General features: G+C 42.9%; 1 protein-coding gene across 3 annotated transcripts in view; it reads right to left on the bottom strand.

Moving 5' to 3' along the window:
- Positions 1–2,279: 2,279 nt before the first annotated feature.
- Positions 2,280–16,988, bottom strand: part of st3gal8 (ST3 beta-galactoside alpha-2,3-sialyltransferase 8) — a 72,460-nt gene continuing 57,751 nt past the window's right edge. For all 3 annotated transcript variants that reach the window (XM_056273824.1, XM_056273826.1, XM_056273825.1), the window contains exons 7-9: positions 16,694–16,739; positions 16,084–16,203; positions 2,280–4,927 (exon numbers count right to left, since the gene is read on the bottom strand). In XM_056273824.1, the coding sequence (XP_056129799.1) occupies positions 4,760–4,927; positions 16,084–16,203; positions 16,694–16,739 (334 nt within the window). In that variant the 3' untranslated portion in view covers positions 2,280–4,759. The remainder of the gene's footprint in view (positions 4,928–16,083; positions 16,204–16,693; positions 16,740–16,988) is intronic.

Genomic DNA, 16,988 nt, shown 5'->3' with positions numbered 1-16,988 from the left:
GGTCTCTCTGTATGGTGCATGTGTCTAACATGCTGCTGGTCTCTCTGCATGGTACATGTGTCTAACATGCTGCTGGTCTCTCTGTATGGTACATGTGTCTAACATGCTGCTGGTCTGTCTGCATGGTACATGTGTCTGACATGCTGCTGGTCTCTCTGTATGGTACATGTGTCTAACATGCTGCTGGTCTCTCTGTATGGTACATGTGTCTAACATGCTGCTGGTCTGTCTGCATGGTACATGTGTCTAACATGATGCTGGTCTGTCTGCATGGTACATGTGTCTAACATGATGCTGGTCTATGTCTCTGCATGGTACATGTGTCTGACATGCTGCTGGTCTGTCTGCATGGTACATGTGTCTAACATGATGCTGGTCTATGTCTCTGTATGGTACATGTGTCTAACATGCTGCTGGTCTGTCTGCATGTTACATGTGTCTAACATGCTGCTGGTCTCTCTGCATGGTGCATGTGTCTGACATGCTGCTGGCCTGTCTGCATGGTACATGTGTCTAACATGCTGCTGGTCTGTCTGCATGGTACATGTGTTTACCATGCTGCTGGTCTCTCTGTATGGTGCATGTGTCTAACATGCTGCTGGTCTCTCTGCATGATACATCTGTCTACCATGCTGCTGGTCTCTCTGCATGATACATCTGTCTACCATGCTGCTGGTCTCTCTGTATGGTACATGTGTCTAATATGCTGCTGGTCTCTCTGTATGGTACATGTGTCTAACATGCTGCTGGTCTGTCTGCATGATACATCTGTCTACCATGCTGCTGGTCTCTCTGTATGGTACATCTGTCTAACATGCTGCTGGTCTCTCTGCATGATACATCTGTCTACCATGCTGCTGGTCTCTCTGTATGGTACATCTGTCTACCATGCTGCTGGTCTCTCTGTATGGTACATGTGTCTAATATGCTGCTGGTCTCTCTGTATGGTACATGTGTCTAATATGCTGCTGGTCTCTCTGTATGGTACATGTGTCTAACATGCTGCTGGTCTCTCTGTATGGTGCATGTGTCTGACATGCTGCTGGTCTCTCTGTATGGTACATGTGTCTAATATGCTGCTGGTCTCTCTGTATGGTACATGTGTCTAACATGCTGCTGGTCTGTCTGCATGGTACATGTGTCTAACATGCTGCTGGTCTCTCTGCATGATACATGTGTCTAACATGCTGCTGGTCTCTCTGTATGGTACATGTGTCTAACATGCTGCTGGTCTGTCTGCATGGTACATGTGCTTACCATGCTGCTGGTCTCTCTGTATGGTGCATGTGTCTAACATGCTGCTGGTCTCTCTGTATGGTGCATGTGTCTGACATGCTGCTGGTCCATGTCTCTGCATGGTACACGTATCTAACATGCTGCTGGTCTGTCTGCATGATACATGTGTCTAACATGCTGCTGGTCTGTCTGCATGGTGCATGTGTCTGACATGCTGCTGGTCTCTCTGTATGGTGCATGTGTCTAACATGCTGCTGGTCTCTCTGTATGGTGCATTTGTCTAACATGCTGCTGGTCTCTCTGCATGGTACATGTGTCTAACATGCTGCTGGTCTGTCTGCATGGTGCATGTGTCTAACATGCTGCTGGTCTCTCTGTATGGTGCATTTGTCTAACATGCTGCTGGTCTCTCTGCATGGTACATGTGTCTAACATGCTGCTGGTCTGTCTGCATGGTGCATGTGTCTAACATGCTGCTGGTCCATGTCCCTGCATGGTACACGTGTCTAACATGCTGCTGGTCTCTCTGCATGGTACATGTGTCTAACATGCTGCTGGTCTCTCTGCATGGTACATGTGTCTAACATGCTGCTGGTCCATGTCCCTGCATGGTACACGTGTCTAACATGCTGCTGGTCTCTCTGCATGGTACATGTGTCTAACATGCTGCTGGTCTTGGTGTATGGTGCATGTGTTAACCATGCTGCTGGTCTCTCTGCATGGTACATGTGTCTAACATGCTGCTGGTCTCTGTGTATGGTGCATGTTGTGTTTGCAGAAAGCATTTTGATGGAGAAATGAAAGACTTGGAAACAAACTCATCATGTTTAACTGTTTTGTAGAAATTGTACGAATGCTGATCTGAGATCAGTAAGATTAACATGAAGTGACCTGACCACTATAATAAAATCTACATCCATTTTTTTTTTACTCTAGAAAGTGAGGTGCCCCCCCACCACGTCACGATGACGTCATTATGTTACCATTGAGATAACCAAACTGAACTGGTGGCTGATTTGTAAACAGTGATGCGAGGCTGATGGTGATTGGCCAATAATACTTTATTTTTTTCCTAAAAGAGAAACTACAGTTTCAATCAAGTCACTTTAAACATTAGTGCACAGAGACGCACGGTCACGTTAATAGACTCCAGCTTTTCAGTCATGACTCATTCATCCATTCTCCTGGAGGTGTGTCCAGCAGATCATCACAGGTAAACTGAGCTCTATGTGGTTTAGACCGTCCTCTTTGCTGCAAACAGGACACCAGCATCCTCGGTTCCTGTTCATCCAGACAGGAGGAAACCACAGTCAATTTGGCTTAGCTTGTTCACAGCGACAGGAGAAACGGAGGGAACCTGGATTAACCCAGAGCCACATACAGGATTGTGTTTTCCAGCGTGTACAACTTTTCTGTTGTGTTTTACAGAAAGCAGGTTGGTGATGTTGTGTAGTAACCATCTCGACACGTGGACACGCCTCGTGATGCTGACTACTGTGAGGGAGATCCAAAAAGTTCTCCTTTCTAATCATCTTCATTCATGGTTTTATGGTCCTCCCTAAACGTTTTTTTTTAAGTTTCTGTGTGGAAAACCTGAAGGTCTTCTCAGAAAGTTGTCTGTAACAACTTTGTGAGCAAGTCTGAACTTTTAACATGAAGGACGACAATGAAGATTGATTAAAGCTATAGTATATCATCTTGTTTTGGTTTATCAGTGGATGCTGCTGCTAGGTGTTCTAGCTCTACTGATCACAGTAGTCACGTCCAGAGACAGTTCTGTTTACAGCCACGATGGGCCACGACATGGCTGAACCACGTCCACATGGACCAGGAAAACTGTTGGAACAGCAACAGTTTGAAGCCCAAGATCCCTGTTTTTATCATGCAACAGCAGCAGACTGATGAAGGTGATTCCAATAATCACGAGCCACTTCAAATCTGACTAAAACCAGTAAACAACTGGTCCTTGCCCACATTGTGGCGCATCAGAAACATCTTGTTCTCCAGCATGACGAAGGATTGATGGTGGATTAGTCCCCAGTGTAAACGGAGGCACCCTCAGCAACACATACATTCACTTTCTATGGAACGGAGACCTGAATCAATCACAGACTCACGAGGTACAAGACTCCTCCCACCCATAGCCTGCAGCTGTGTTTATGAAAATGGCAGGAAGTGGCACAGGCTTCAAATCCAAAACAGGAAGTCACAGTCAAACAACATGGCTGTGGCCCTGTGTGTCGGACGGAGGCATATCTTTCACATCAGGACGGTTGTGTAGACTTGAATACATGTTTAGGTTAAAAATGGTATAAAAGATGAAAACAGCATCCTCTCTCAAAGAAAAAACATGGCTGCCTCGGACAGCAAGGCCTCCTGCAAAAAGGAAAGGTGCTCAGATTGCTTCGATTACATAGATTGTTCCTGTTTAAAATAGAAAAATCAAATAAAAAGGAATAAAAAGCTGTGAGCAGGGTTTATGTGCTTCATCCCAGCAAAGTGTGTGCTTCAGTTGGTTTCTCATAGTGGTGAGCTTTAAAACAGCCCTTCTTGATTAAAGATCTGGTTTCTTGTACCAGAGAAAGACCACAGATCAGGTACAGCCTGCAGCAGACCTTTGGCTCCATCCAGTCAGTGCAGAGCTCCTCCCACCTCTCCAGCTCTCAGTCAATAGTAAAGAAACTACTCCGATTGCAGTTGGAGGCTGTTAGCTAAGATGAGCAAGATGTGGTTTCAGGTGTAGCTCTGCCTGCTCATCCTGGAAGTTTAAGAGGAGGCATGAAACCATCCCACATCTTGGAACAAGAATCACAACCTGTTTGTGTCCTCAGCAGTATTATATTGTGATTGGTTGCAGGTGTGAAGAGTTACTAGTCAGAGCCAAAGTTACACCAAAATGTGCGCTGGTTGAAAACTGAGACCATGGTTGTCCTGAACACATGGAAAACTCCACTTTCATAGCCAACACTAGATGGTGTGATGAAAAGGATGACCTCCCAGATCATGACTCTAACCTTAACCTCATCTAACCCATACCCAAACTTAACCAGGTCTGGGTATGGCTTATGCCTCTCCAGAGTTGTAGATGGGCAACTCGCCCTCCATGACGGTTTACAAGGGCGAATGACTGCGCCCTTCACGGCTCGGCCAATTGGCACTATTGAGGCCAAGGAGTGGTTTTACTTTGAGGTTCCACACCTGCAGCGTGGGACTGTTTCATTTCTCCTTGTCTATCTGGTAGACAACGGGAAGTGGTCCTGTCAGTCAGTCTAGTGGTCAGGAAGTCAGTCTGTCAGTATCTTCTGCAGTACGCTGTGATAGGCAGTTCATCTGTCTTTGTTTGTCAGGCTCTTAATTTGATTTTGTGCCTTACTGTCAGTCTGTCTGCCTGTCTGTCCGTCCGTCTTTCTGTCTATCTGTCTGTCTGTCTTTCTGTCTGTCTGTCTGTCTGTCTGTCTGTCTGTCTGTCTGTCTGTCTGTCTGTCTGTCTGTCTGTCTGTCTGTCTGTCCGTCCGTCTGTCTGTCAGAGGTGCAGGTTGATCTTGCCGTCTTTGGCTAGGCGGTGGATGACCTGCGTTTCGAATTCAGCACTGTGGACTCCGGTCTTCCTGAAGGCTCCAGCGTAGCGGTTCTCCTCCCAGTAATGGTGCCAGTTTCCCTCCTGATCTGCCCCGTAGCCAAACACCGACACCTGGCCGCAGCACAACATACATGACATGTTAAATCTGACATGAGTTTAGGTTACATGTGATGGAAAACACCCTGTGACATGTGACGCAGTATGAAGACATACTACAAGAGAATTTATTCTAGTATGACAGTATTATAGTATGAACACAAACTGTAGTATGATTTATTCTAGTATAACAGTATTATAGTATGAAGACATACTATAGCAGGTTTGATTCTAGTATAACAGTATTATAGTATGACGACGTACTATAGCAGGTTTGATTCTAGTATAACAGTATTACAGTATGAAGACATACTATAGCAGGTTTGATTCTAGTATAACAGTATTATAGTATGACGACGTACTATAGCAGGTTTGATTCTAGTATAACAGTATTACAGTATGAAGACATACTATAGCAGGTTTGATTCTAGTATAACCGTATTATAGTATGAAGACATACTATAGCAGGTTTGATTCTAGTATAACAGTATTATAGTATGACGACGTACTATAGCAGGATTTATTCTAGTATGTTAGTATTATAGTATGAAGACATACTACAGCAGGATTTATTCTAGTATGACAGTATTATAGTATGAAGACAAACTGTAGTATGATTTCTTCTAGTATAACAGTATTATAGTATGAAGACATACTACAGCAGGATTTATTCTAGTATGACAGTATTGTAGTATGAAGACATACTATAGCAAGATTTATTCTAGTATGACAGTATTGTGGTATGAAGACACACTTTAGAAGGATTTATTCTAGTATGACAGTATTGTAGTACGAAGACATACTATAGCAGGTTTGATTCTAGTATAACAGTATTATAGTATGAAGACATACTACAGCAGGATTTATTCTAGTATGACAGTATTGTAGTATGAAGACATACTATAGCAGTTTTGATTCTAGTATAACAGTATTATAGTATGAAGACATACTACAGCAGGATTTATTATAGTATGACAGTATTGTAGTATGAAGACATACTATAGCAGGTTTGATTCTAGTATAACAGTATTATAGTATGAAGACATACTACAGCAGGATTTATTCTAGTATGACAGTATTGTGGTATGAAGACACACTTTAGAAGGATTTATTCTAGTATGACAGTATTATAGTGTGAAAAACTGTAGAAGGATTTATTTTACTATGACAGTATTGTAGTACGAAGACATACTATAGTAGTATTTATTCTGACAGTATTATAGTATGAAGACGTACTATAACACGATTCAAAATAGCATGACAGTATTGGATTTATTCTAGTATGAAAGTATTATAGTACGAAAACATACTATTGAAGGATTTATTCTACTATGACACTATTGTAGTATGCAGACATACTATAGTAGGATTTATTATAGTATTACAGTATTGTAGTATGAAGACATACTACAATAGGATTTATTCTAGTATGACAGTATTATAGTACGAAAACATACTATTGAAGGTTTATTCTACTATGACACTATTGTAGTATGCAGACATACTATAGTAGGATTTATCATAGTATTACAGTATTGTAGTATGAAGACATATGATAGTAGGATGTATTATAGTATGACAGTATTATAGTATAAAGACATACTATAGTAAGATTTATTCTAGTATGAAGACATACTATAGTAGGATTTATTATATTATGACAGTATTACAGTATGAAGACATACTATAGCAGGATTAATTCTAGTATGACAGTATTATAGTATAAAAACATACTATAGAAGGATTTATTATAGCATTACAGTATTGTAGTATGAATACATATGATAGTAGGATGTATTATAGTATGACAGTATTATAGTATAAAGACATACTATGGTAAGATTTATTCTGGTATGAAGACATACTATAGTAGGATTTATTATATTATGACAGTATTACAGTATGAAGACATACTATAGCAGGGTTTATTCTAGTATGACAGTATTATAGTATGGGGACATACTATAGAAGGATTTATTATAGTATGACAGTATTATAGTATGAAGAAATACTATTGTAGGATTTATTATAGTATGACAGTTTGTAGTATGAAGACACACTATAGCAGGTTTGATTTTAGTATGACAGTATTATAGTATGACAGCATTATAGTATGAAGACATACTATAGCAGGATTTATTCTAATATGACAGTATTGTAGTATGAAGACACACTATAGAAGGATTTATTCTAGTATGACAGTATTGTAGTACGAAGACTTACTATAGTAGGATCTATTCTGACAGTACTGTAGTATGAAGACGTACTATGGCACGATTCATTATAGCATGACAGTATTGGATTTATTCCAGTATGACAGTATTGTAGAGCCGAAGTAACGGAGAAGACCGTAGGTTCACACTTTAGCCGTGTAGGCAACTTTCTTTAATCCACGGTAAATCAGCGAGACAAACAAAACCCCAGCTCGACTGAGCGGAGGTGGCAAGAATAACCAGAAAACTGGCTGGACAACCATAACTTAACCCTGCGTTAACCTGCCAGGGCAACCATGACTTAACCCTTAGTTCCTGGGTTGAATTCTGTCCCCAATACGTGTCCACCACATGAGCCCCCCCAGAATTCGCCCTAGTAATCGAAGTCAGGCAGGCGCGGGTGGACGACAGGCCGTCCGCGGCGGCTCCGGATAACAGGGGCCGGAGTGTCTCTGGGAGGCATTGACGCGGGCCTGTGGAGGTCGGCCTGAGGAGCAGACGAGGCAGCTCGGGCCTCCACGGGGGGAGGAGGCGGAGCCGGGGGACGACCGCGACGAGGAGGTTGGGCTAACTCCAACGGCTGCGTCAAGTCCAGGTGTGCGGGTTTAACTCGGTCCACTGAAACATGCTCGGCCGTGCCCCCAAAATCCACCACCAGGTGCTTAGTTCCCCGTTCCAGGACGCGGAAGGGGCCGTCATAAGGGGGTTGCAGAGGGGGGCGGTGTGCGTCGTGACGGATGAACACGTAGTCCGCTGACTGCAGACCTGGGGGCACCTGGGACACCGGAGCGCCGTGTTGGGCGGTAGGGACGGGTGTGAAAGCTCTGACCCCGTCCAGCAAGGAGGCTCGTTGGTCCACAGCTGACCAGGGACGCGTTGCATTGGGCATGAAATCGCCTGGGACTCGCAGCGGCGTGCCGTACACCAGCTCCGCAGAGGAGGCTTGTAGGTCTTCCTTCGGGGCGGTCCGCAGGCCCAGCATGACCCATGGGAGCTTGTCGACCCAGTTGCAGTCCTTGAGAGTAGCCCGAAGCGCAGCCTTCATGGACCGGTGGAAGCGCTCACATAGGCCGTTCGCCTGAGGGTGGTAGGCGGTAGTGCGATGAAGCTTGACGCCCAGAGCCTCACCCACAGCATTCCATAGCTCTGAGGTAAACTGTGGCCCACGGTCAGATGAAAGGTCGGAAGGCGTACCGAAACGTGAGACCCACGACCCAATAAAAGCCCGGGCCACATCAGCAGACGTCGTGGATGCCAGGGGAACAGCTTCAGGCCAGCGCGTAGTCCTGTCCACCACAGTGAAGAGGTAGGTGAACCCATGGGAGGGGGGTAGGGGACCAACCAGGTCGACGTGGACATGGTCAAATCGTCTCTCCGGCACTGCGAAGCGTTCCAGGGGCGCCTTAATGTGGCGGTGTATCTTAGCCCGCTGACAGGCAACACACGAGTCGGCCCACGCTTTCACGTCTCTCTTAAGTCCCTCCCACACAAACTTAGCAGAGGTCAGGCGCACGGATGGCTTACCGCCTGGATGAGAGAGGCCGTGCACAGCTTCAAATACGGGGCGTCTCCAGCTGTGCGGGACGATGGGCCTGGGCTGTCCTGTGGAGACGTCACACAGGAGGGTGACACCTGTGTCGCTGAAAGGAACGTCCTGCAGGCGGAGCCCCGTGTCGGAGGCCCGGAGACGGAGGATGCTCGGGTCCGTGGCCTGGTCAGCAGCCATCTGTGCATAGTCAAGGCCTAGGTGGACCGCTCCAATCACTGCCCTAGAGAGGCAGTCAGCTACCTGGTTAGACTTACCAGCGACGTGCTGGATGTCGGTAGTGAATTCCGAAATGTAGGAGAGTTGTCGCTGCTGGCGAGCGGACCATGGCTCGGCCGTCTTGGACATGGCAAACGTGAGGGGCTTGTGGTCCACGTACGCAGTAAACTCGCGGCCCTCTAGCAGGAAACGGAAATGCCGGACGGCGAGCCAGAGACCGAGGAGTTCCCTGTCAAAAGTACTATACTTGCGCTCTCGGGGTGTAAGCTGGCGACTGAAAAAGGCCAAAGGCTGCCAAGCCCCCCCCACCCACTGTTCGTGAACCGCACCAACAGCATAGTCCGATGCATCCGTGGTTATGGAAATAGGCGCTGTAGGTGAAGGATGCGCTAGCAGGGTAGCCTGGGAGAGCGCAGCTTTAGTCTCGGTGAACGCACGGTCCCGCTCTACTGTCCAGTCGACCGCCTGGTTGGGGGACATGCCTTTCAGCGCCTCGTACAGTGGCCGGATGATAAAGGCGGCTCGAGGAATGAAGCGGTGGTAGAATGTCACCATCCCGATGAACTCCCTGAGCGCACGAGCTGTTTGGGGGCGCGGAAAGGCCGCCACCGCTTCCACCTTTGAGGGCAGGGGGACTGCCCCGTCCCCAGTGATGCGGTGCCCGAGGAAATCCATGGCTGTCAGCCCGAACCGGCACTTCGCCGGGTTGACAATCAGCCCATGCTGGCTGAGGCGTGTGAAGAGGGCATGAAGATGGGACAGGTGTTCTTCCTCGGAGGCGCTGGCGATGAGTATGTCGTCCAAATAGACGAAGATGAAAGGAAGGCCACGGAGCACTGAATCCATCAGCCGCTGAAAGGACTGGGCCGCGTTTTTGAGTCCAAATGGCATTCGTAGGAATTCAAATAGGCCGAATGGGGTAGTCACCGCTGTCTTGGGGATGTCTGAGGGGTGCACGGGAACTTGATGATAACCACGGACCAGGTCGACTTTTGAGAAGACGCATTTGCCAGACAGGTTTGCAGAAAAGTCCTGGATATGCGGGACAGGATAGCGGTCAGGCGTGGTGGCGTCATTTAGTCGGCGGTAGTCCCCGCATGGGCGCCAACCTCCATCAGGCTTAGCGACGATGTGGAGTGGGGACGCCCACGGGCTGTCAGAGCGGCGGATGATCCCCATGCGTTCCAGGTGCTCGAACTCAGACTTGGCAATGGCGAGTTTGGCGGGGTCGAGACGCCTGGCTCTGGCGTAGACCGGGGGCCCCTTCGTAGCAATGTGATGCTCCACCCCATGCTTAGCGGTGGGTGCAGAGAAGGTAGGCTGGGTGAGGTCAGGGAACTCAGCGAGGAGGCGGGTGAACTTGTCTGCCTCTGAGAGAGAGTTGGCTAGACCTGCATAGGCCGCTTCCCTCCGCGTACATGCGAAGGAGGAGAAGGTTAAGGCATCGACCAGACGGCTGTTCTGAATGTCCACTAGTAAACCGTAAGCGCACAAAAAATCAGCTCCGAGGAGGGGAAGCGTTACATTGGCCATGACGAACTCCCACGTGAAACGTTGTCCACCGAAACACAGTTCTACAGACCGCACGCCGTAGGTGTGGATAGGGCTGCCGTCAGCCGTCGCCAACTGGGGGCCCCGCTCCCCGCCCATGATGTCGACGTCAGTAGCAGGGAGCACGCTTCTCTGTGCGCCCGTGTCACAAAGAAATCGCCGACCGGAGATGGTGTCGAGGATGAAGAGTAGCCTGCTCGTATCGCCAACACTCATGGCCACTACTGAGTGTTGGCCCTCTCGTTTCCCGTCGGCCTGTAGTTGCAGGGGGAACGGCACCGTTTAGCTTTCGCACCAAATCGAGCGTGGTACATACAGAGTCCAGAGGGCTTGTAGCGGTCTGATGCTGTGGCGCCACCGTCGGGCCACGCCCGCGATGTCGGCGGGGGGCCAGTGAAGGTAGGAGCCAGCACCCCGGCATGGGAGGAACGTTGTGTAGCAACGAAGAATCGGTCAGCCTCCTTTGCCAGCTCACGGGGATCAGTGATGGTGGAGTTAGCGAGCGCAGTCTGGACGTGGGGCGGCATGTTGCGCAGAAACAGCTCCATAAACAGGAAACATGGCTTTTCTTGACCCAGTAGGTTTAACATCCTGCTCATTAGCTCCGATGGTTTGCCATCTCCCAAGCCCTGAATTGCGAAGAGGCGACGTGCTCTCTCCGTTGTTGACAGTTCAAAAGTTTCAAGGAGGAGATGTTTAAGTGCGGCGTATTTACCATCGGCCGGTGGGTTGGTTATGAAACCGCTTATCCTGGAAGCTGTAGCGCCCCCCAGCGCTGCCACTACGTAGTAGCACCTGGTCTCGTCCGCTGTTATGTCTCTGAGCGGTGCGAACTGTGCCTCAGCCTGTGTGAACCACGTAGCCGCGGAAGACTCCCAAAACTCCGGCAGTTTAATTGCAACGGCGTTCGTAGCCATAATGTGTGTGGTTTCAGAAAACTTATCCGAAAACCGACGTCGGGGTCACCAGTGTAGAGCCGAAGGAACGGAGAAGACCGTAGGTTCACACTGTAGCCGTGTAGGCAACTTTCTTTAATCCACGGTAAATCAGAGAGACAACCAAACCACAGCTCGACTGAGCGGAGGTGGCAAGAATAACCAGAAAACTGGCTGGACAACCATAACTTAACCCTGCGTTAACCTGCCAGGGCAACCATGACTTAACCCTTAGTTCCTGGGTTGAATTCTGTCCCCAATACGTGTCCACCACAGTATTATAGTACGAAAACATACTATTGAAGGATTTATTATAGTATAACAGTATTATAGTATGAAGACATACTATAGTAAGATTTATTCTGGTATGAGAGTATTACAGTATGAAGACATACTATAGTAGGATTTATTCTGGTATGACAGTATTACAGTATGAAGACATACTATAGTAGGATTTATTATAGTATGACAGTATTACAGTATGAAGACATACTATAGTAGGATTTATTATAGTATGACAGTATTACAGTATGAAGACATACTGTAGTAGGATTTATTATAGTATGACAGTATTACAGTATGAAGACATACTGTAGTAGGATGTATTATAGTATGACAGTATTACAGTATGAAGACATACTGTAGTAGGATGTATTTTAGTATGACAGTATTACAGTATGAAGACATACTGTAGTACGATTTATTAAAGCATGACAGTATTACAGTATGAAGACATACTGTAGTAGGATTTATTATAATATGACAGTATTACAGTATGAAGACATACGGTAGTAGGATGTATTATAGTATGACAGTATTACAGTATGAAGACATACTGTAGTAGGATTTATTATAGTATGACAGTATTACAGTATGAAGACATACTGTAGTAGGATTTATTATGGTATGACAGTATTACAGTATGAAGACGTACTGTAGTAGGATTTATTATGGTATGACAGTATTACAGTATGAAGACGTACTGTAGTAGGATTTATTATGGTATGACAGTATTACAGTATGAAGACGTACTATAGTAGGATTTATTATAGTATGACAGTATTACAGTATGAACACGTACTATAGTAGGATATATTATAGTATGACAGTATTACAGTATGAAGACGTACTATAGTAGGATTTATTATAGTATGACAGTATTACAGTATGAAGACGTACTGTAGTAGGATTTATTATGGTATGACAGTATTACAGTATGAAGACGTACTGTAGTAGGATTTATTATGGTATGACAGTATTACAGTATGAAGACGTACTGTAGTAGGATTTATTATGGTATGACAGTATTACAGTATGAAGACGTACTGTAGTAGGATTTATTATAGTATGACAGTATTACAGTATGAAGACGTACTGTAGTAGGATTTATTATGGTATGACAGTATTACAGTATGAAGACGTACTGTAGTAGGATTTATTATGGTATGACAGTATTACAGTATGAAGACGTACTGTAGTAGGATTTATTATGGTATGACAGTATTACAGTATGAAGACGTACTATAGTAGGATATATTATGGTATGACAGTATTACAGTATGAAGACGTACTATAGTAGGATTTATTATAGTATGACAGTATTACAGTATGAAGACGTACTGTAGTAGGATTTATTATAGTATGACAGTATTACAGTATGAAGACGTACTGTAGTAGGATTTATTATGGTATGACAGTATTACAGTATGAAGACGTACTGTAGTAGGATTTATTATAGTATGACAGTATTACAGTATGAAGACGTACTGTAGTAGGATTTATTATAGTATGACAGTATTACAGTATGAAGACGTACTGTAGTAGGATTTATTATGGTATGACAGTATTACAGTATGAAGACGTACTGTAGTAGGATTTATTATGGTATGACAGTATTACAGTATGAAGACGTACTATAGTAGGATATATTATGGCATGACAGTATTACAGTATGAAGACGTACTATAGTAGGATTTATTATAGTATGACAGTATTATAGTATGAAGACAAACTATAGTAGGATTTATTATAGTATGACAGTATTACAGTATGAAGACGTACTATAGTAGGATATATTATAGTATGACAGTATTACAGTATGAAGACGTACTGTAGTAGGATATATTATAGTATGACAGTATTACAGTATGAAGACGTACTGCAGTAGGATTTATTATAGTATGACAGTATTACAGTATGAAGACGTACTATAGTAGGATTTATTATAGTATGACAGTATTACAGTATGAAGACGTACTATAGTAGGATTTATTATAGTATGACAGTATTATAGTATGAAGACGTACTATAGTAGGATATATTATAGTATGACAGTATTACAGTATGAAGACGTACTGTAGTAGGATTTATTATAGTATGACAGTATTACAGTATGAAAACGTACTATAGTAGGATTTATTATGGTATGACAGTATTACAGTATGAACACGTACTATAGTAGGATTTATTATAGTATGACAGTATTACAGTATGAAGACGTACTATAGTAGGATTTATTATAGTATGACAGTACTATAGTATGAAGACATACTATAGTAGGATATATTATAGAATGACAGTATTATAGTATGACAGTATTATAGTATGACAATATTACAGTATGAAGACATACTATAGTAGGATTTATTATAGTATGACTGTATTACAGTATGAAGACATGCTATAGTAGGATTTATTCTGGTATGACAGTATTACAGTATGAAGACATACTGTAGTAGGATTTATTCTGGTATGACAGTATTACAGTATGAAGACGTACTATAGTAGGATATATTATGGTATGACAGTATTATAGTATGAAGACGTACTATAGTAGGATTTATTATAGTATGACAGTATTATAGTATGAAGACATACTATAGTAGGATTTATTATAGTATGACAGATTTACAGTATGAAGACGTACTATAGTAGGATTTATTATAGTATGACAGTATTACAGTATGAAGACGCACTATAGTAGGATTTATTATAGTATGACAGTATTACAGTATGAAGACGTACTATAGTAGGATTTATTATAGTATGACAGTATTACAGTATGAAGACGTAATATAGTAGGATTTATTATAGTATGACAGTATTATAGTATGAAGACATACTATAGTAGGATATATTATAGAATGACAGTATTATAGTATGACAGTATTATAGTATGACAATATTACAGTATGAAGACATACTATAGTAGAATTTATTATAGTATGACAGTATTACAGTATGAAGACATGCTATAGTAGGATTTATTCTGGTATGACAGTATTACAGTATGAAGACGTACTATAGTAGGATTTATTCTGGTATGACAGTATTACAGTATGAAGACGTACTATAATAGGATTTATTATAGTATGACAGTATTATAGTATGAAGACATACTGTAGTAGGATTTATTATGGTATGACAGTATTACAGTATGAAGACATACTGTAGTAGGATTTATTATAGTATGACAGTATTACAGTATGAAGACGCACTATAGTAGGATTTATTATAGTATGACAGTATTACAGTATGAAGACGTACTATAGTAGGATTTATTATAGTATGACAGTATTATAGTATGAAGACATACTATAGTAGGATATATTATAGAATGACAGTATTATAGTATGACAATATTACAGTATGAAGACATACTATAGTAGGATTTATTATAGTATGACAGTATTACAGTATGAAGACATGCTATAGTAGGATTTATTCTGGTATGACAGTATTACAGTATGAAGACATACTGTAGTAGGATTTATTATAGTATGACAGTATTACAGTATGAAGACGTACTATAGTAGGATTTATTATAGTATGACAGTATTACAGTATGAAGACGTACTATAGTAGGATTTATTATAGTATGACAGTATTATAGTATGAAGACATACTGTAGTAGGATTTATTCTGGTATGACAGTATTACAGTATGAAGACATACTGTAGTAGGATTTATTATAGTATGACAGTATTACAGTATGAAGACGTACTATAGTAGGATTTATTATAGTATGACAGTATTATAGTATGAAGACATGCTATAGTAGGATTTATTCTGGTATGACAGTATTACAGTATGAAGACATACTGTAGTAGGATTTATTATAGTATGACAGTATTACAGTATGAAGACGTACTATAGTAGGATTTATTATAGTATGATAGTATTACAGTATGAAGACGTATTATAGTAGGATTTATTATAGTATGACAGTGGGACACCTGCAGTCAGAGGTCACTTACGTATATGATGGTGACACTTATATGATGAAGTCACTCATACGATGATGACACTTATATGATGATGTCACTCATATTATGATGTCACTCATATGATGATGACACGTGTCTGTCAGCGAACATTGTGTCCACATGAACTGATTCACCTTCTGTGATGTGTTGTTTGTTTGGTGTTAATTTGTCACAGTTTTGAATGAATGTTGTTTGTCATGCAAATGACAATATTACATATGAACAATTCCTTTCTTTTTGATGATGATATAAGTATTATGGTAATTATGTATTATGGTAATTATGTATTATGGTAATTATGTATTATGAATGTCATTGTTCTGTGGACATTATTCATATTTGTTTAGTTGCACATGCATCTGTAGAATATAAATTATAATGAATTCCCCATATGTAACACACACACACACACACACACACACACACACACAGGGTTGTGTACCTGGTCACAGGTGTGGAGGGCGAAGATGAGGGCCAGCATGCCGGTGGAGGGATACCTCCCATGACGCTCTGTCCAGTGCTCATGAGCATATTTAAAAAACACAGGATTCACAACCAGGACCTACACACACACACACACACCAGAGATACAGACAGGTAATGAGAGACAGACAGGTAATGAGAGACAGACGGGTAATGAGAGACAGACAGGTAATGAGAGACAGACAGGTAATGAGAGACAGACGGGTAATGAGAGACAGACAGGTAATGAGAGACAGACAGGTAATGAGACAGACGGGTAATGAGAGACAGACAGGTAATGAGAGACAGACAGGTAATGAGAGACAGACGGGTAATGAGAGACAGATGGGTAATGAGAGACAGACAGGTAATGAGAGACAGACGGGTAATGAGAGACAGACGGGTAATGAGAGACAGACAGGTAATGAGAGACAGACGGGTAATGAGAGACAGACAGGTAATGAGAGAAAGACGGGTAATGAGAGACAGACGGGTAATGAGAGACAGACAGGTAATGAGAGACAGACGGTGAACAGTAATATTTAACTATTTTAACGTTAAAAGGAAGATTTTTTTTTAACTCTTCCTACCTTGTCTTTGTCAGCCTGCACTCTGTCCTTAACTCGCATGTAGGTCCTAAACACACACACACACACACACACACACACACACACACACACACACACACACACACACACACACACACACACACACACACACACACACAAACACGGGTTTATTAGTGTCGGAGTAAAGCTCATAATGAACCAGAATATTACTGCGGGACACGTTAGAGACTGGACATGAACCTGCAGCAGTCCTGTAACTTTATTTATACTGCAGTCTGGACATGAACCTGCAGCAGTCCTGTAACTTTATTTATAC

Source organism: Lampris incognitus, chromosome 2, assembly GCF_029633865.1.
Source record: "Lampris incognitus isolate fLamInc1 chromosome 2, fLamInc1.hap2, whole genome shotgun sequence".
NCBI classification, from domain to species: Eukaryota; Metazoa; Chordata; class Actinopteri; order Lampriformes; family Lampridae; genus Lampris; species Lampris incognitus.
The sequence above is the reverse complement of the archived record's forward strand: the minus strand, read 5'-3'. Positions and strand labels throughout refer to the sequence as shown.